Below are 20,912 nucleotides of genomic sequence, written 5' to 3'. Positions count from 1 at the left end.
GTGCAGCTCTAGCCTTCTCTGCCCAGTTATTACTACCTGCCTGACTGCCGCCGTCCTGCCCCGGCAGCGGATGCCAGGAACGCGTCCCGGGGAGTCCCTGGCGGCCCAGCAGGGAGCGGGGCTCGCACAATGCAGGTGCCGGCCGCTCCCTCCCTTCCGCCGCTTTGAGGCTCCAGGACAGGCCTGCCGCCGCTTCCTGCGCCCAGCCCCGGCCCTTGGACGTCCGGCTGCCGGCCCTCCCGCCCCCAAGTCCCAGCCCTGGAGGCGGGGGAGGGGTAAGGGGGTACGGAGGAGGCGCCCTTGCCGGTCGCCCAGTGTTTGGCCGAGTCCTGGCCTGAGGGCCGGTTTCCAGTTCGAGTCCACTTCCTGGCTGTGGGCTTGGGCAAGAAGGCCAGCGGTACCACCACGGATTTGTTGCCTCCTGGCCCTGCCCCTCCTGCCCTCCCTCCTGAAACACAGAGCGTCAAGGTGGTCCGGCACTCGGAGCCAACTTAAATTCACACCCTCCTCCCCACCCCACACCCTGCCTTTGAGTATGACAATAGCTTCTACATCATGGAACACCTTCTAGGTGACTGAATCACCGGCTGAGAGCTTTGCATGGATAATCGCGTTTAATGGACACCACGGCCATGCAAGGCAAGATGATCATTCTTCTCCTTATTTCACAAGTTAGGAGACCGGAGACCAGACTGGTTAAGTGCCTCTCTCAGGTCATGTGGCAATGGGGTGACCCAGCCCAGATCTGCAGGACTCCCGTGTCTTGCCTGGTGCTGCAGTGTTCTGTGTAGCTGCTCCAACACTTCCGGAGCAGGGATTTGCAGCAGGCCTGGGACCCTGGTGGGAGTTTCCCTGGCCCTCAAGAAACCCCCCTTCTGATGGGGAACACTTTCTAGGGTTGGATGATTTAGAAACTCACTTCGTTGCTATGCAGACAGAAAGGCATGCCTGAACACTTAAGCATAAACAGGTTTCAGGTGGAAGGAAGAGCTTGCACAAAGCCCGAGCCTGGGTGAGGACCCCTGGGCCAACTGCCTGCAACAATACAACAGTGCTCTCCACTGCTGTACCCCTCAACAGCCTCTGCCTGCTTCAATTGGGTGCTTCCTTCCATGGGGACATCTGAGTGTGTCTGTGTTGGCAAGACCACTGGAAAAGCTCATCTCCTCCCCGCGACACCTGATGTGGGAGAGGCCGAGGCAGTGATGTCCTGGCAAATATTTAACAACTGGCACGGGATTGGGGGGGGGGTGGAGCCCCAATTTGTAGCATTTGCGGGTTTCCATGGAGCAGATATTCCACCATGGCCACTTTCAAGCTACCACAGTTGAAATTGGATAGAGCACACCATTATACAGTACTGCTGACGTAACAGATTCAATAGAGAGGTAACAGTAAAATAAGTAGGGAATGGTGAGCTTGGGGTCTTGACTACTTTTGTTTTTAACATTTAACTTAAGTGTCAATTCACAGAATTTAATTTTTAATGACCGGGCTTAACAACCAGCTCGCACGATTCCTGGAAATGCAAAACTCGGCTCTCACCCAGCTGACACACGCTAACTCCCGTCAACATTGAGCCAGGGTCACTCGGGTCCCCTGGCTGGCAGCTCCCTCCGTGCCTTCTTCCAGCCTCAGGGCTCCTACACACAGGACTCCCCATCTCTAGCCTGGGATTCCCTCTAGTGGACAGAAGAGTCATTCCAGGTGATTCTCTCGCTCCACCTGTGTCCATGGTTCAACCCAGAGGGCGTGGATGAGGTTGGTCATCCTTCATGAGAAAATGTTCTTAATGAGGGTCCGTATGGTTTCAAAATTGTCCTCAGGCACTTGGCATTCCTTCTCTCTGGAGGGCAGCGCCAGGGGGGCCCTCTGGGCTTCGGCCATTGTCACACTCTCTAGAGCTTCTCAAAAGTCCCATCTCATCCCCCAGGTGGCAGCTCAGGCTGTCTACACCAGCCCTTCATGTTTGGGGAACATCCACGGTCAGGTCTGTCTCTAAGAAGACAGGCTGCTTTCCTGTTTGCCTTAGGGATTAAGCTTTCACACAACTCACAGCCCACTAGGGAAACACTGTTGGAGACCTTTCATATGTGTTGGGCACATTAGAAAATGGAGTCACTTAGATGTAGAGCTGGGGCTCAGGACTCCCTCTCTTGCATTATGCTTGGACTCTCTTCTTCTGGAAGGGATATATCCAAAGCATAGATATATTTGTCACTCTTCCACTCACAAATCTCCTATAATTCCTCATTGCTTACAGCTTCAGTCCAAGCTCCTTAGATAGGCACTCAAGACCTTGGTTGAGATTCCACCCATATTGTTTACCTTAAATTGCCAAAGAAGGAAACAGAAGAAAACTGACATTTAAAAAATTCTCCTCTGAGGGGCGCCTGGGTGGCTCATTCGGTTAAGCATCCGATTTCAGCTCAGGTCATAATCTCGTGGTTGGTGAGTTCAAGCCCTGCATCAGGCTCTGTGCTGACAGCTCAGAGCCTGGAGCCTGCTTCAGATTCTGTGTCTCCCTCTCTCTCTGCCCCTGCCTCACTCAGGCTCTGTTTTTCTCTGTCTCTCAAAAAGGAATAAACGTTAAGAAAATTAATTAAAAATAAAAAAATTCTCCTCTGGGCCTTGCACTCTGCTAAACACTGCAAATACAGGTGTTCCCCTGCCCCCCGCCCCCCGCCATCTGAAAGTAGAGGGTTCCTATGCAATCTTTCATAAGTCCAACTGGCCATTTCACTTTTATGAAAGACTTATTATTAGTAGAGGCGGTTTTTTTTTTTTTTTGGAAAAAAAATGAAATCCTCTTCTTATTTCTTTCAGTTAGCAAAAACAGATACTAACGTACTTTCAGAAAGTGAGGGATGCCTTGTATCTTAATTCTCCAAAAACGCTGCTAGATAGAACATTTTACAGATGAGAAAACTGAGTCAGCACCAGCTGACTTGGTGTGGCACAACTTGCAAAGAGATAAATTTTATATCCAGCATACATCTCTTTGTTCTTGAAAGCTGCTCTTGTCTCTTCAGGCCTGGCACCTTCCCAGGTTAGTTGCAGAGGGAGGTCCAAAATTCCCAGAACCTTTTTCTCACTGTGCTCAAGGCCAGGTCACATTCCTTAGGGTTCTAAGAAAAGGGCTGCTTTTCAGTGAAACTCAAGCAGAGGTAGTAGATCTACAGGCAAGGGATAAGACACCAGATTTTTATCTAATTAAATTCTTCTAGTGCTAGCACCAGAGTCCTTCCTCTCCCTTCCTTCCCCTTCCTTCTCCCCAACTCTCCCTTCTCATTCTTTCTCTCCTTTATCTCCTTAACTTCCACTGGAATTGTAGACATCTTTAAGGCTCAGATCAAATTTCCTTTCTCCAGAAAGCCCTCTCAGAGCGCCTGGCCCCGGAATCTGCCTAATGAAAGTGAGAGTTGTCGCACTTTGAAAGGAAGAAGAGATTTCTGGCTAAATGAGGATGAATCACATGTGTTTATCTCTACTTACTCCTGCAACTTCACTAAAATGGCAGTAAGTGGATTGGGGGCGGGGGGGAGGTATAAATAAACTCACAAAGGAAAGGAATGAATGACTGTTTAGTGGTCACAGGGTTTCCTTTGGGGATGATGAAAATGTTCTAGCATTAGTAGTGATGGTTGCACATACAAAAAAAAGAAAGAAAGAAACGGGAGAACCTGGACCCCTGCCTCACACCATATACAAAAATTAACTCATAGGCACCTGGTTGGCTTAGTCAGTAGAACATGTGACTCTTGATCTTAGGCAGGGTTGTGAGTTCAAGCCCCACATCGGGCATGGAGTCTACTTAACAACAACAACAACGACAACAAATTAGGGGCACCTGGGTGGCTCAGTCAGTTAAGCAACCAACTTCAGCTCAGGTCATGATCTCTCTGCCCCTCCTCCACTCACTCTCTCTCTTTCAAAATAAGTAAATAAACTTTAAAAATATTTTTTAAACATTAAATGGATCAAAGACCTAAATGTAAGAGCTAAAACTATAAAACTCTTGGAAGAAAGCATAGGAGTAAATCTGTATGACCTTGGATTTAGCAATGGGTTCTCAGATATGAGACCAAAAAAGCACAGCAACCAAAGAGAAAATAGATTAATTTAATCAAATTAAAAACTTTTATGTATTAAAGGACACTATGAAGAAAGTGAAAAGACAATTCACAGAATGGGAGAAAATATTTGCAAATCATATGTCTGATAAGGGTCTAGAATCTGAGACTATATAAAGACCTCTTACAACACAATGACAAAAAGACAAACAATCTGATTAAAAAATGGGTACAAGATTTGAATAGACATTCTGGAAAGAAGATATATTAATGGCCAATAAACACACAAAAAGATGCTCAATATTATTAGTTGTTAGAGGAAATGCAAATCAAAACCACAATGAAATACCATTTCACACCCACTTCACATGCAGTAATGATAATAATAACTGAAAATAACAAGTGTCGGTATGGATGTGGAAAAATTGTCACCCTTATACATTATGGGTGGGAATGTAAAATGGGGCAGCCACTGTGGAAAACAGTTTGGCAGTTCCTCAAAAAGTTAAATGCAAAGTTGCCAGATGACCCAGCAATTCCACTACTCAGAATATACCCAGGAGAACAGAAGACATATATTCAAACAAAAACTTATACACAAATGTTGATAGCAACATTGACCGTAATAGCCAAAAAGGGGAAACAACCAAAATGTCCATCAACTAACGAATGGATACACAAAATGTGGCCTAGCCATACAATGAAGTCTTACTCAGCTATAGAAAGGAATGAAGCAAAGGGGCACCTGGGTGGCTCAGTTGGTTAAACGTCCAACTTTGGCTCAGGTCATGGTCTCACGGTCCGTGAGTTCAAGCCCCACATTGGGCTCTCTGTGCTGACAGCTCAGAGCCTGGAGCCTGCTTCCGATTTCTGTGTCTCCCTTTCTTTCTGCCCCTCCCCCACTCACGCTCTGTCTCTCTCTCTCTCTCTCAAAAATAAAAATCAACATTAAAAATAAATAAATAAATAAAAAGGAATGAAGTATTGATACATGTTACAACACGGGTGAACCTTGAAAACACTATACGTGGGGAAAGAAGCCAGACGCAAAAAGCCCCCTATTGTATAATCCCATTTATCTGAAATATTCAGAATAGGCAAATCCATATTTGGAGTGACTACTTAACGCATATGGGGTTTCTTTTGGGGGGTGATGAAAATGCTCTGGAAATAGATGGTGGTGATGGCCTATTGGCACATCAGAACCCAAGAACAGGTCAGGAACTGGAGACATGGGATACCTCTGAAAGCTTGTAGGTTGTAGGTTGAAGGATGGGGCTGAAAAGAGGAGGTTTGGATGAAAGTAGAAGGAGTTAGACTCCTGTCTCGTCCCTAAACCTCTACAGCCAGGTGATTGCCCTTTTCCAACTTGGCAGGAGGTTGAACTGTGAGGCTCTAGGTTTGGGAGCACCGGCACAGCTGAGACGAGGGGTTGCCAGACTGTACTGTAATCAGGGGGGATTTGTTAAACTGTAAGACCCTCTCATCCCCTTTTCCCTGTTCGTTCCCAGAACGCTGGCAACCAGGCTTCTAACTTTGTCCCTGGAAGAAGATTGGAAAACTTCTCTGTATGAAAATTAAAAGACCCACGGGTACTGACAGTGGAGGAGTCCCCAGCAAAACAGCCACGTACCTGTCTAATAACGCTTCAGCAAAGCTTAGTAGTCAACACACACACATACTTACAGAGATTTCAACTCTTGTTTTTATTTATTCTTAAGATTTTATTTTTAAGTAATCTCTATACCCAATGCGAGGCTCAAACTCACGACCCTGAGATCAAGCATTGCATGTTTTACAGACTGAGCCAGCCAGGTGCCCCCAATCAACTATTAAACCTCACTCTTTAATATAAAAAAAAAAAAAAAAAACTTACAGCAAGGATCACCAGATACTTGCTTTCATCGAAACAACAACAAAACCCACAAAGCAAAGCAAACTGAGGGATGGAGGGGGTTTCAGAGGAAACAGGGAAAACAGGGAGCAGAAGAAACTTCCCAAATTTATAATTAGTACAAAAACTATTATTAATAACCTCAGAGGAAAAAAGAGGGAAACAATTGTGTCTGTGGAAAAAGAACAGGAAAGTACAGAAAAATGAACATTTATGAAACAACAGAAAAAAAAGTGCTCTTAGAAATTAAAAAATATGCAATAGTCAAAAACATTTTAGTAATCAATAGAAGAATTAGAAGTTGAGGAAATCTGGGGCACTTGGGTGGCTCAGTTGGTTAAGCAACCGACTTTGGCTCAGGTTATGATCTCGCGCTTTGGGAGTTCGAGCCCAGCATCAGGTTCTGTGCTGACAGCTCAGAACCTGGAGCTTGCTTTGGATTCTGTGTCTTCCTCTCTCTCTGCTCCTCCCCCACTCATACTCTGTCTCTCTTTCTCAAAAATAAATAAACATTAAAAAAAACAATTAAAAAAAAGCATTTGGGGGGCACCTTCCAGTGGCTCAGTCAGTTAAGTGTCCGACTTCAGCTCAGATCTCATGGTTTGTGGGTTCAAGCCCCACATCAGGCTCTGTGCTGACAGCTCAGAGCCTGGAACCTGCTTCGGATTCTGTGTCTCCCTCTCTCTCTGCCCCTCCCCCTCTTGCTCTCTGCCTCTTGCTCTCTCAAAAATAAACATTAAAAAAAATTTTTTTTAATTAAAGAAGTAAAAATAAAAAGAAGTTGAGGAAATCTTCCAAAAAGTCAAATGAAACACACAGAGACAGAAATGAGAGAAGAGATAAGAAAAGGCTAACAGGAGTTTTAGAGAGAAGAAAAAAAACAGAGGGGGGAATTTTTCAAAAATATAATTGTAAAAAAAAAAAAAAAAATATATATATATATATATATATATATATATATAATTATAGGGGCACCTGGGTAGCTCAGTCAGTTGGGTGTCTGACTTCAGCTCAGGTCATGATCTCCCAGTTTGTGGGTTCGAGCCCTGCATCGGGCTCTGTGCTGACAGCTCGGAGCCTGGAGCCGGCTTCAGATTCTGTGTCTTCTTCTCTCTCTGCCCCTCCCCCGCTTGTGCTCTGTCTCTCTGTCTACCAAAAATAAATAAATGTAAAATATATATATATATATATATTTTAAATATAATTACAGAGTGAATGGGTTTCCAGATTTAAAAACTTAGGGCAAAGAATGCAAAAAGATGCATTTCTGACACTAACTGTTTAGAGTCACTTCAAACTGCACAGGTTAAGGGCATAGTCCTCCATAAGACTATCTTAACTTCAGACACCAGCTGCAATCTCAGGGTTTCCCAGGCCACCAACACTAGTGACCAACTGCTACAAATTCAGGAGTGCTCACCACCCCTTCAGATTTGATAATTCACTAGAACAACTCACAGATCTCAAGAAAATGCTATACTAATGGTTACAGATTTATTATGGCAAAAAGGATACAAATCAGGATCAGCAAAAAGAAGAGACACATAGGCAAGGTCTTGGAGGGTACCAAACATGAAACTTCCAATGTCTTCTTCCTGTGGAGTCAGAATGCATCACCCTGTCAATACACGTATGTGTAATAACATACACATAGCATTGCTCACCAGGAAAGCTCACCTGAACTTCAGTGTCTAGTTTCTTTCTTTCTTTCTTTCTTTCTTTCTTTCTTTCTTTCTTTCTTTCTTCCTTTCTTTCTTTCTTTCTTTCCTTCCTTCTTTCTTTCTTTCTCTTTCTTTCTTTCTTTCTTTCTTTCTTTCTTTCTTTCTTTCTTTCTTTCTTTCTTTCTTTTAACACTTATTTATTTTTTGAGAGACAGACACAGAGTGTGAGCGGGGGAGGAGCAGAGAGAGAGGGAGTCACAGATTCTGAAACAGGCTCCAGGCCCTGAGCTGTCAGTAAAGAATGCTATGTGGGGCTCGAACTCACAAACCTTATGAGATCATGACCGGAGCCGAAGTCAGTCGCTCAACCAACTGAGCAACCCAGGTGCCCCTCTTTTTTTTCTAATTAAAAATTAAAAAAAATTTTTTTTTTAAGTTTATTTAGTTACTTAGAAAGAGAGAGAGAGAGAGAGAGAGAGAGAACATGAACCGAGGAGGAGCAGAGAGAGAGAGAGAGAATCCTAAGCAGGCTCCAGAGAGCACAGAGCCTGATGCAAGGCTTGATCTAAGGAACCATAAGATCATGACCTAAGCCAAAACTGAGAGTTGGACACTTAATCAGCTGAGCCACCTAGGAGCCCCTAAAATTTATTTATTTATTTTTATTTTTATTTTAGAGAGACTGAGATCATGGGTAGAGGAGAGGCACAGTGGGAGAGAGAGAATCTTAAGCAGGCTCCATGCTCAGTGTAGAGCCTGACTTGGGGCTTAATCCCACGACCCCGGGGTCATGACCTGAGCTGAAATCAAGTTGGATGCTCAACTGACTGAGCCATCCAGGCGCCCCTTCGGGGTCCAGTCTCTACTGGGCTTTCATTAGGTGGGCAGGACTAATTGAATCATTGTTCATGTGACTGAACTCAATCTCCAGCCCCCTTTTCCTTTGCCAGAGGTCCTACTGATATCACATGACCCAAATCCCCAACCCTCTAATCACATGGTTGGCCTTTCTTACTTGGTCAACCTCTGTCTTAACTATCTGGCTATCCAACTTATCTTAACATATCTTAAACTATCTAGAGGGCCACCATGAGTAATCCATTAGCATAAACTACCAGGGCCCATTATGAATAACAAAGAAAGTCCTATTGCTTGGGAATTTCCAAGGATTTATTTCCCCTCCAGGAACAGGGACAAGGGCCAATCAAACTCTTTATTATACAACAGACCCATACCAAGGCATATCAATGAAAAAAATTCAGAATGTTAGAGACAAAGAGCACAGCCTAAAAGTTTCCAAAGAAACAGGTCATCTACAAAGGTTTGTAGTTCAAACATCAGCCTCAGGGCACCTAGCTGGCTCAGTCAGAAAAGCATGAGACTCTTGATCTTGGGGTCATAAGTTCAAGTCCTACGTTAGGTATAGAAATTACTTAAAAATAAATAAATAAATAAATAAACTTCAAATGATATCAACCTCAATAGCAACATTGGTTTCTAAGAAACAGGAAAGCAATATCTTTAAATTTTTGAAGGAAAATTATTACTAATTTGGTATTCTATACCCAACCATACTATCAACCAAAGATGAAGGTATAATAAACACAATTTGAGAAAGGCAAGGTCTCAAAATTTTACTTCCCAAGGACACTTTCCCAGACAGCTGCAGAAGGATGGCTCCAACAATGTGAGGAAGTAAATTAAGAAAGAAAAAGCAATGAGTTCCAGAAAACAGGGGAGCCAACACAGGAGAGAAGCAAAGGGAATGTCCAGGATGATGGTGAAGGGAACTTGCTTGATGACAGTTGTGAAGTAGGCCTAGACACCAATAAATTCAGATTAGAATAGGAAGATAAAAGGTTCCAGGAGGTATGTTTCCAAGAAAAACATGGAACTGATAGATTGACTACCTGATGTGTTTGACCATATGAAGTGATCTTTGTACCTCCAGGTGGGAATGTTTAGGGTTAAATTATATATGTATAATATATAATATATATATGATATATATAATGAATAAATAAATATAAATCTAAACAAAAGATAAAAAATGAAAGAATTTAACTCTGAAAAAAGTATACAAGAAAAGAAATATAGTCAGAGTGTTCCATAGTCACGTAGTCAAAATATTGTAACTAATATTTTAAAATCTAGGGGCACCTGGATGGCTCAGTCAGTTAAGCCTCCAATTTTGGCTCAGGTCATGACCTCGTGGTCTGTGAGTTCAAGCCTCACATTAGGCTCTGTGCTGACAACTCCGAGCCTGAAGCCTCCTTCAGATTCTGTGTCTCCCTCTCTCTCTGCCCCTCACCTGCTCACACTCTGTCTCTCTCTCTCAAAAATAAATAAACATTAAAAACATCTAACTATAATTTTACTGGGAGAATAAGGGAAGACTAAGTATGTGGGAAGGGAAATATAAGAGCTACATCATCTTCTATTGTAGAATCTATTTTAAATCAGGATAAATAGGGGTGCCTGGATGGCTCAGTCAGTTAAGTGTCTGGCTCTTGGTTTTGGCTCAGGTCATGATTTCACATTTTGGGGATTGAGCCCCGTGTTGGGCTCTGTGTTGACAGTGCAGAGCCTGCTTGGGATCCTCTCTCTGCTCCTCCCCTGCTCACTCACTCTCTCTCTCTCAAAATAAGTAAATAAACTTTTTAAAAAATCAAGAAAAATAGATTATATTTGTCAAAATATGGAAGTAAATATTAGGGACCAAAAAAAAAAAATCTAAAAAAGTAGTTTCTTTTGGGGAGTGAGAATCAGGGGTGGTGAGGGCAGGGCAGAAGACTGCTTTTTTTTTTTTTTTTTAATCTTGTCATACACTTTGTTGATTTTTAAAAACCATGTGTATGTATTATTTTGATTTAAAATGTTTTAAGAAAAATAAAGGAAGGGGTGCCTGGGTGGCTCAGTCAGTTAAGTGTCTGACTCTAGGTTTCAGCTCAGGTCATGACCTCAGGGTTTTTGGGATCGGGCCCCACATTGGGCTCTGTGCTGACAGCGCGGAGCCTGCTTGGGATTCTCTGCCTCTCTCACTCTCTCTCTCAAAATAAATAAACATTAGGGAAAAAAAAAAGAAAGAAAAAGAAAGGAAGTGAAAAGTTGAGTGTCCCTAGGGTAGCATTTGTTATGCTGGAGAATTTATCACCATCCTGTGTGCTGATATCACCTCGAAAACCAAAGCTGTTAGCCTTAAAAGCAGCAGCATCTCTGTGGAACAGACACACATTAACCAGGCTCATGAGACTGATATTTCCTATCAGATGCCAGTTCATTAATTTATAAGGGGAAGTGGGGCTTTGAAGCAGACGTTTTTCTTGTTTGCCAATGAGTGCATTATCTCCCTAAGGGTGGATCTACATAAGAAATAGAGTGGTTTTCAGCAGGTTGCTTGGTAATCCAAAGAACTAGTGAGGTGGGGGGTGAATTGGGTGATTGCAAACCATGAGGCCTCTATCTCCCTTGTTCCTGGACCAGCATCTTTGTGTCCAGACAGCGCTAGGATAGACACTCTGATGGTTGCTTTGACAACTCTTACTGCTCTCTGCTTCATTGGCAATGCAGACTCCTAACTGGAACCTTCGTTCTTCAGCTACTTTAATACCTTTATTCAGTCTAGACTAGGCCTGACAGTTATTCTGTCTCCATCAGATATGTTGGCACATCTCTGTAGCATCAGAGACTTATATCCACTCAAACAGGCAACACATTTACAAAGCACCCATGATGTGCCAGGCTCTGTTCTAAGCTCTAGAGTTACAGTGGCCAACAAGACTGACAGTTGTCCCCGCCCTGATTAAGTTTACAGCCTGGTAAGGAAGACATATATTAAACAAAGTGGGCAAAGTGAAGGAGCAGCCCAACTCACAGAGACAACTTCATTTCCTTTATCCTAGTTCTGTTTTTTTTAATATATAAATTATACTTTTACCTTTTTTAAGTTTATTTATTTATTTTGAGAGAATGAGTTGGGAAGGGGCAGAGAGAGAGAGAGAGAGAGAGAGAGAGAATCCGAAGCAGGTTCCACACTGTCAGTACAGAACCGTGAGATTGGGACCTGAGCCGAAACCAAGAGTCAGATGCTTAACCCGCTAAGCCACTCAGGCACCCCTTTATCCTGGTTCTTGAGGTGGGGTCATCTCGTGGGTATCACCTACTGCAATGAACCATCTAGAAAAAGAAGCCTCATTTTCCAAGCCTTCTGTGGATTCTATATCCCAAATCCTTCCAATAAAGTTATTTTATGCGGAAATTTATCTAGGGTTAGTTTCTGCAATTTATAACCAAGAATCCTGACTGGTATAGCAACCATCTCAGACATCTGTGGACCAGAGAGCAAGTTACCAAAAGACGGTTCCAAACCTTCTGCCTTAGGACTACAACCAAAACTGGAGCCTTTCAGATCTGTGCCTTCATTCAGCACAAAGCAGGGCACACAGGCTTTCTCAATAAAATATGGTTGGCTGAGTCACTCAGTAAGTCCACAAACATCTGCCAGAAGTTATTCTAGGTACTAAGGTTACAAAGCTAGTACAAACTGGGGTGCCTGGGTGGCTCAGTTGGTTAAGCGTCCGACTGCCGCTCAGGTCATGATCTCACACTCTGTGAGTTCAAGCCCCGCGTCAGGCTCTGTGCTGACAGCTCAGAGCCTGGAGCCTGCTCTGGATTCTGTGTCTCCCTCTCTCTCTGCCCCTTCCCAGCTCATGCTCTGTTTCTCTCTGTCTCAAAAATAAATTTTAAAAAATTAAAAAAACAAAAACAAAGCTAGTACAAACTAGTTGCTGCCATCAACAGTGTCCCACATGCATTTTAGATCCAATATATTCAAAACTGAGGGTGTCATCTTCCCTGCCTTTTCTCCCAACCCATATGTCAACTCACACTTTGTGTATGCTCCAAACACAGTGAACTACTTGCACTTCTCACTTCCCTCTGCTTCGATGCCAATAGTTTGGTGTTCTTAGACCATAGGAGTGGGAGGGAAAGAGACAGCAGGCGATCTGGTTGCTGACTATAGACAGTGACCAGACCTTGAATGCCACATAGAACATTCTAGATGTGTTGGCTGCTATCCCAAATTATTTGGCCTAAATGGAATGACCATACAGTTTGGCTTTTCTTCTTCCACTGAGAGTAGTCTGCATAGAAGATGACACAAAGGGCTTATATGTCCATCGTCTTGGCCAGAGATGCAACTGCAAGCAATGGTCCCATTTTACAGATAAGCAAACAGAGACTTCAAATGACTTGGCCCCACAGCTAGCAAATAGCAAAGCAAGGGCTTGAATGAGGTTTCCAGACTCCAAATTCTCATTTTCTTTCCTCTAGTACTGCAGCTCTTACAGAGCTGTTTTGGGTGTGGTGTGAGGAAAGGGAGACAGCTCTGACCTACACCAGGGGAGGGGGGGCGGAATTCTCTTTACCACCAGTGCACTCACTAGGGGCTAAGTCTGTTTAACTTGCCTCTTTTCTTGGCCTAGTTCCCTTCTCTAATTAATCTTTTTTCTTTTTTTAATGTTTATTTATCTGTGAGAGAAAGAGAGACAGTGCAGAGAGAGAGGGAGACACAGAATCTGAAGAAGGCTCCAGGTTCTGAGCTGTCACCACAGAGCCCAACCCAGGGCTTGAACTCAGGAACAGTGAGATCCCAAGTCAGACGCTTAACCCACTGAGTCACCCAGGAGCCCTCTCTACTCTATCTTCTTAAAGAAATCCTTACAACAACCCTGTAAAGTAACTGTTCCATCCCTTTATTTTATAGATGGAACTGAAGCTCAGAAAGGTTAAGTTTCACGCCCCAAAGTCCGGAATCTTCCTACCTCGCTTGTCTGAGGTACCGGCTTGGAACACCGCGGTAAAGAAATCTGCCAACGGGTGATGAAGAGGATACCCGGGACCAGCCCCCAGTTCAGGGCTGAGGGCCGCCAGGTGGCGCGGTGGAGGTGTGCCTGTCCCCTCCCCAACCTCCACAGGACTGCGGGGCAGACGCACCTGAACTAAACCCGCGAAGCTGCCTCGAGGGGCGGGGCAGGGAGTAGCTCCACTGCCTAGCCCAGGGTGGGCAAGGAGGGCGACTTTAGTTTGCGCGGTGCGGACCGCCCGGGCCTAGCTGGAGAGTCACGCCTCCACTTGTCGACCGCCAAGCCGTGTCAGCTCGCTCCTTGCCCTGCACTCCCCAGCGTGCAATTCATTTTTGGTGGTGGGGGGGGGGGGTCCAGAAAATAGACTGGAGCGGGAGAGAGCAGCCAAGAGCGGTGGGGCGGAGACTCCACCGCCCCCACCTGTCGGCGGCGGGTCTGGGGCGGGTTGGGGGCGGGGCCTGTCCCGTAGGGTCCGCCCCCGGTCCCAGAGCTCTGGGAACGCGACGAGATATAAGGCAGCCGGAAACAATGCGCCTGCATCTCGCGCTCCCGCGCGGATCCCGGGAGCGTCCGGGCCGCCGTGCGCGAGCGAGGGCGGGGGCGCGCGCGCGGGGGGCGCGTTCTTGAGTGCGGGCCGCGCGCTCGGTGGCGCGCATGTGCCTGTGTGCGGGCTGCCGGGCTGCCCCGAGCCGGCGGGGAGCCGGTCCGCTCCAGGTGGCGGGCGGCCGGAGCGAGGTGAGGCTACAGGCGACCGAGGGGGGGCGGGCTGCAGGCTGCCTCCTGGGCACAGCGCGCCCCCGCCCGGCCCGGCCGGGCCCTGGGAGCTGCGCTCCGGGCGGCGCTGGCAAAGTTTGCTTTGAACTCGCTCCCCGCAGCCCAGTCCGCGCGCTGTGAGCCTCTTCCTTGGGCACGCCGACCCGGGGCTGGGCTTCCCGGGACGCGAGGGAAGGGCGCGGGCTGCCAGCCGGGAGGTTGGGGAGGGACGAGAGCCTGGCAACCGGCTGTGCTGGCGGACCCGGGGACGCCTCCCTCGGCCCGCACCCCAGCCAGCCGGTCCCCTTCCCTCCCGCAGGGAGCGGACATGGACTTCGACTCGTACCAGCACTATTTCTACGACTATGACTGCGGGGAAGATTTCTACCGCTCCACGGCGCCCAGTGAGGACATCTGGAAGAAATTCGAGCTGGTGCCGTCGCCCCCCACGTCGCCGCCTTGGGGCTCGGGTCCCGGCGCCGGGGACTCAGCCCCTGGAATCGGTCCCCCAGAGCCGTGGCCCGGAGGGGGCGCCGGGGACGAGGCGGAATCCCGGGGCCATTCGAAAGCTTGGGGCAGGAACTACGCCTCCATCATCCGCCGTGACTGCATGTGGAGCGGCTTCTCCGCCCGGGAACGGCTAGAGAGAGCGGTGAGCGACCGGCTCGCCGCCGGCGCACCCCGGGGGAACCCGCCCAAGGCGCCCGCCGCCCCAGACTGCGCTCCCAGCCTTGAGGCCGGCAACCCGGCTCCCGCTGCCCCCTGTCCGCTGGGCGAGCCCAAGACCCAGGCCTGCTCGGGGTCCGAGAGCCCAAGCGACTCGGGTAAGGACCGCCCCGGGCCATCTAAGAGGGGGGCACCCCAAGGGTGGCCAATACTCTGTCGCTGTCTGAGGTCAGGCATTGGGTCTTCGCAAGCCCCGCGGCCACCTCCCCCTTTCTGTAGCTGAAGCCGCCGGTGTAGCCCTCAGCAGTGTCTGTCTGGCACGTGGGTGTGTTAGTAAACAGTTTGAAGAAGTGGCGTGGGAGCCAGCGTCCTTTCGATGATGATTGGAGCCCCAGGGGACAAGGGAGACAGGGTGAGGCTTAGCGCTTAGGGAGGACAATACTAGGATTGGACTGTAGGGGATTTCTTTCCTCCGGAGGCTAGAAGGGTCTCTTAAGGGTTACTCCAGGCTTGAAGTTTTTTGTTGCTGCCACTTTCCCTGGGAAACTCACACTCCCTTAGGGAGAGGAAGCTGAGGAGCCTTTCGTGCAAAGCCAAAGCCTTCACCCTTTAAAAAATCTAGTCTCCTGTCTGCTTTACTTTAAAAGGGCAATAATGCCCTCCCATTGCACCTCCCACCCCTTACCATTTGTACACCACACAATCACCCACAGATAGGTAGCAGAGCAATGAATGCTCCCCATTAACAGATGGGAAAACCGAGGCTTGGAAATAGGAAGTCACTAGAAGTGAGCCCCATCTTTTGCCCAATCCTCCATTGCATCCAGGCACTGCTTCCTTGGTGTTTCGAGGGTCTTCATGGTAGCATATCCTAGAGGGGCTACACTTTGCTTTGTTGCTTTGGCCTGAGTTGGAAAGGTGTTCCTCTAGCTCCCTCCTAATTTTACCTGTGGGCTCTCTGTAGCTACTTCCTTGCATTCAACAAATGTTCCCTGGCCGCTGAGTGGTGCCAAGCTCTGACTAGGTGCTGGGGTCACAGGTATGGAGCTCCAGCCTCCTCCCCCATCCTTGGATGCAAATTTAAACCTCACTAAGTGCAGACTTCCGCATCCTGTTCTTAGCCTCGCCTTTTAGACCTCTACCCAGGAGAAAGACTGGAGAGGGTGCTTTTATAGGGTGCCAACTGACTAGCGTCAGGTAAATCAGGATCTAGAAAATTTGCCATAGCTTTTAAGAATAACTTTTACATGACCTTTTGAGAGGGAAGTGGGGAGTGGGTATGGAAGTTGTCATATACTTGCGGGGGCGGGGGGGGGGGGATAAGGATAACAAGAAATTAAAAGTCAATTTTCTTTTTTTTTTTTTTGGTCCACTGTGTTAAGGTCATTTTTAACCTGCTTGCTTTCAACACCAAGAGCTTGTGTTTGTTTGATGGCTGGAATGGGAGTTTGAGATCAAGAAACCAATAAAGATATATCTCTACAAAAGCTGATGGAGTGGTAGAGTGGAAAGAGCATTGTTTGGGGACTTTGGAGATCTTAGTTTGAGATTCAGAACATTACAGAGGTGATGTGTGGACTTGGCTGGTCTGGATCTCAGTTTCTCCCTCTGCACATAAGAGGGTTGGACTTGATTGTCCAGCGGAGGGCATTTTCTTGTCTGGGTAGAGTTAGACCATCTCTGGAAAGAATGGTGCCCTACATTATTTCTTCCTTAAGAAGAACCTTACTAGCTATGAGGTTTAACACTGAAATATTAAAAGTTTGGGATGTGGGAAAGCTTCCTGAATCCTTTTCTGACTTGCCCTTTAACCTGAACCTGTTTGCAAGCCACTGGTTCACTCACAGGCCACATGGCCCAGAACAAAATGCAACAGATTGCAAACAATGAGGGGGGGGCGGTGGGGAGAGTGACTGACGGCAAGGCTCAGCCAATAGGGGTTAGGGGCTGGGTAAAACAGCATTCCAAACACAGCTTATCCAGCCAATCACAGGCTTTGTGGCCAGGAGGGCTGAATGGTCAGGTTTTATTAATGGAGAAATAATGCGATTGTCCACACAATGGAAGCCTTCCTGACAAAGGGGCTCAAGGATCCTGATATGCAAAAGAGGCCGAGAGAACTGAGCTCTTCTGTTGTCAGGCTGAAATGCACGAAGGTGGCCTTCTGTGTGGGGGCTGCAAAACGTGAGGCAGGAAGACTTTCCCCTAATTGCACTCTCCTGGTTGGGTAGCCTAAGAGACCTTTGAGCCAGGGAATGACGGGGGCATGTCCAGGCATCTCCAGGTCTCTTGGTGTTTTGGCCCTTGTACTGGGACATTCTGTTGCTGCTCAGTTCCCTGCCCCCGGCACAGGTCGCTTGGAAATGGTCGCTTGTACCTTTGTGAAGTTCCTGCAGCTTTTTCCGACCTGCTATCACAAATCCAACCCTCTTCTGGTCCAGGGAAGGGGGTGGGGCAGGCGACCTATAAATGATGGATGACTAGAAACCCATTGAAACCAGGAGCAAAATGCTCCTGAGAGAAGCCCTTTCCCTCCCCTCTGTGGGTGAGGAGGGATAGGTTATATGTAGCCCTCCCTTCTCCAAATCTTCAGCTGAAAGGGATGGCAGAATAGAGAGGTGGGGGAATAATAGGATTTATAACTTGTGAAAAGTAACAATTCCCCAAGTGCAGACTGTGCTGGGCAGGAACAAAGGGCAGCTCGGCCCACAGACCCCTCATTTACAATTCTGATGGGGCATGAAAGAGCCCGACTGGGGAAGATCTTTATAGCTAAACTTTGTCCCAGGCCGATAGCTCTTTCTCTCCATCCCCTCGGTGGGGGAGGGGAGTGCCTGTGCAGACTGGGGGCTGTTGGCTTGGGTCTGCCTTTTGTTCTTATCTAAGCCTTGCTGTGCAAAAGGAAATTGGAGAATATTTTCCTTCTTGCTTATTTCCCCTCCTTTCCTTCATGCTGCCCTTACTCCACTACAAATGAATCAGTTGTCTTTCTCCCCATTTCAATTTGTTTATATCTAAATGGGGGAAATGTCCCCTCTTTTCCCGAGCCTCAGCATAGGGTGTGTGTGTGTGTGTGTGTGTGTGTGCGCGCGCACGTGTGTGTGTGTGTGTGTGTGTGTGTGTGTGTGTTTCTCATGGGATGTGTTTCTTCTCTGGATCTCTCTTCTTGGACAGAGGGTGAAGAAATCGATGTTGTGACAGTGGAGAAGAGACAGTCCCTGGGCGTACGGAAGCCAGTCACCATCACGGTGCGGGCAGACCCGTTGGACCCCTGCATGAAACACTTCCACATCTCCATCCATCAGCAGCAGCACAACTATGCTGCCCGTTTTCCTCCAGAAAGCTGTTCCCAAGGAGGGGCTCCCGAGAGAGGTCCCCAAGAAGAGGCTCTGGAGAAAGATGCCCCAGAAGAAAAGGAAGAGGAGGTAGATGAAGAGATTGTGAGTCCCCCACCTGTAGAAAGCGAGGCTCCCCAGTCCTGCCACCCCAAACCTGTCAGTTCTGACACCGAGGACGTGACCAAGAGGAAGAATCACAACTTCCTGGAGCGCAAACGACGGAATGACCTCCGTTCTAGGTTCTTGGCCCTGAGGGACCAGGTACCCACCCTGGCCAGCTGCTCCAAGGCCCCCAAAGTGGTGATCCTGAGTAAGGCCTTGGAATACTTACAAGCCCTGGTGGGGGCCGAGAAGAGGATGGCCACGGAGAAAAGGCAGCTCCGATGTCGACAGCAGCAACTGCAGAAGAGAATTGCGTACCTCAGTGGCTACTAAGTGACCAAAAAGCCTGACTGCTCTGTCTTACAAAGACCCGAGTTTATTTTTTAACCTGCCCTCTCCCCCTTAGTAATTTGCACATTTTGGTTACGGTGGGACAGTCTGAACGGTAGATTCCAGAATGCAGAGCAGCCGGTGCACACACTCTTAAGGGCTTGCATTCTTGGAAACCTGGGAACCCAGCTCTCCCTCTTCCCTGACTCAGGGGAGCACTGGGTGCTCTCTGGCGCCTTTGGCTTCTCAGGCAGGCAGCTGACTGAGGAGCCTGGGGTGCCTAGCTCACTAGCTGGGAAGAAAAGCCTGACAGATGCTATGCAACAGGTGGTGGACGTTGAGGGGGGTGGGTTCCAGCCTGCATGAAATCTCACACTCCGGATGAGCTTTAGGCTGGGAAAGGATGCTCCCACTGGTGTCTCTGGGGTGATGCTAGGACAGCTGGGCCCGGACGCTCTCCCTGAGGCTCTTTTTTCCAGGAGACACACGAGCTGTCTTGGGTGAAGACAAGCTCACAGACTTGATCAACATGGACCATTACCTCACTGTCAGACACTTTACAGTAGCTGAGGAGTTGGAAACCTTTAATATATATGTGTATATACATATATATGTGTGTATATATATATATACACACATATATACATATATATATTGTGATGTTAGCTGACACCCCTCCTCCCACTCTAAATGCTGCGACCTTGAGAACATTTAAAGAGCTTGGCCTCTAGATTCTTTGTCTCAAAGCCCTCTGGGCCCTTTCCTCTGAGGGAGAAACCATTCTGTCCTCACAAGGGACTTTTTTGTTTTCTTCTGCCTTTGTTATGCAATGGGCTCTCCAGCACCCCTTTCCCACAGGTCAGAAATATTTCCCTAAGACACTGGGAAATGGGTCCTAGCCTGCGGCCTGAGGAAGGCTTGGAGTCCTGGCTGTGAACTTGTGATCTGCCCAGGTGTTTTCCGTCTTGGAATCTTTTCTCAAGGCAGATGTCAGGCACATCCAGAGGGAGAACTATACCACTTCCTCTTTCCTACTTCCCTCTCCTCAGTCTCTGACTGGTAAGTCTGAAGTTCTACTAGAACCCTGCAAACTGTCCTAGTGCAACTCCCAAAGAGCTTGCTGGCCCTGCACCCACCTTGGGCCCCTTGCCAGCCTGATATGAGTCAGATCTGTTTCCCAGAGTCCGGGCCTTACTGCAGTTCTTGCTGGGAGAGCTGCTGGGACTCATCCAGTGCTCCAGAAGGTGGACTAGTTTCCTGCTGGGTTCTAAAGGAGCTTCCAGGAGCTCTGCTTCGCTGACCATGACGGATTTTGCCCCAGGTGAACAGCCCATCTCCAAGTGGACTCCAGGTGCAGCCTCCAGTTTGGAAAGACCTCTAACCCAACAGGTGTCATGTGGGCAACTCAGGAGCCCCAAAGCCTGGCCTGGAAGAAAGATCAACCCCTCCAGAACTCTGCCCAGGGCAGCAGGTGCCTACTGGCTGTGGTTTTGAAAGGGGGGAGGGGGGACGGGTAGAGCACTGTCTGTGGCTCTGGAAAGCCAGCTGCTACTTCCAAACTTATTATGCACAGTGGTCTGTTTCTGAGGTCGTTTTCTGGCCTCAGAGAACCCCAGTGGAAATTTGGAAAAAATCTCTCTACCTTCTGGAGTATGGTTTTCGGGAGCCAACTGTCTTCTGGAACTGTCTTTGGAGAACAGGTGGGACGTAGGTTACTGATGTATCACCTGAATAGCTTGTGTATAAGCTGCTGTTGGGTATTAGGCTGGGAGCAGTGGTTTGTTTTATTGTTTTGGTTTTTTTTAATACTGTATTTTTGTATGCCTTTTGCAAAGTGGTGTTAATTGTTTTGTACAAGAAAAAAAAAACACAAAAAACTCTTGGGCAATTCTCCTGTTGCAAGAGTCTGGTTTATTTTGAAAGGCAAGTTTACCTGAAATTTTGTATTTAGTTGTGGTTATCAATTGCCTGATTTTAAAATGTTGCCTTCTGAGACCTCTGCTAATAAAAGATTTCTCAAACATGTCAGAGTGGGGGCACCTTATGCCAACCAAGTCCCCCCTGAGCCAAGGAAAACAGTTTCGGGGTAACCACCAGCGATCCAGAGGGTTGCATTTCTCTAACCATGTTGCTAACCAGGTCATTCCACTTTGGGTTCCTGAAATGCCATTTCAGACATGTCTAAACAATGTAGGTTTGGTCCGTGGTGTAGTCCGTGAACGTGGCAT

At 47.4% G+C, this 20,912-nt stretch overlaps 1 protein-coding gene across 1 annotated transcript; it reads left to right on the top strand.

Annotated features, from left to right (window-relative positions):
* The first annotated feature begins 14,134 nt into the window (after window positions 1-14,134).
* Window positions 14,135-20,707, top strand: MYCL (MYCL proto-oncogene, bHLH transcription factor). Its single transcript, XM_030327128.1, has 3 exons — window positions 14,135-14,230; window positions 14,568-15,072; window positions 18,089-20,707. The coding sequence occupies exons 1-3, from the start codon at window positions 14,150-14,152 to the stop codon at window positions 18,685-18,687; spliced, it is 1,185 nt and encodes a 394-aa protein (XP_030182988.1). The 5' UTR covers window positions 14,135-14,149; the 3' UTR covers window positions 18,688-20,707.
* Window positions 20,708-20,912: the final 205 nt, after the last annotated feature.

Source organism: Lynx canadensis, chromosome C1, assembly GCF_007474595.2.
Source record: "Lynx canadensis isolate LIC74 chromosome C1, mLynCan4.pri.v2, whole genome shotgun sequence".
Taxonomy (NCBI): Eukaryota; Metazoa; Chordata; class Mammalia; order Carnivora; family Felidae; genus Lynx; species Lynx canadensis.
This window is presented reverse-complemented; position numbering and strand designations above follow the sequence as displayed.

Bases quoted from the DNA above. Each gene is read 5' to 3' on its own strand.
- MYCL (XM_030327128.1), top strand. From the start codon at position 14,150: ATGTGCCTGTGTGCGGGCTGCCGGGCTGCCCCGAGCCGGCGGGGAGCC. The intron at 14,231-14,567 runs GTGAGGCTACAG...TCCCTCCCGCAG, and splicing joins TGGCGGGCGGCCGGAGCGAG to GGAGCGGACATGGACTTCGA. The intron at 15,073-18,088 runs GTAAGGACCGCC...CTTCTTGGACAG, and splicing joins CGAGAGCCCAAGCGACTCGG to AGGGTGAAGAAATCGATGTT.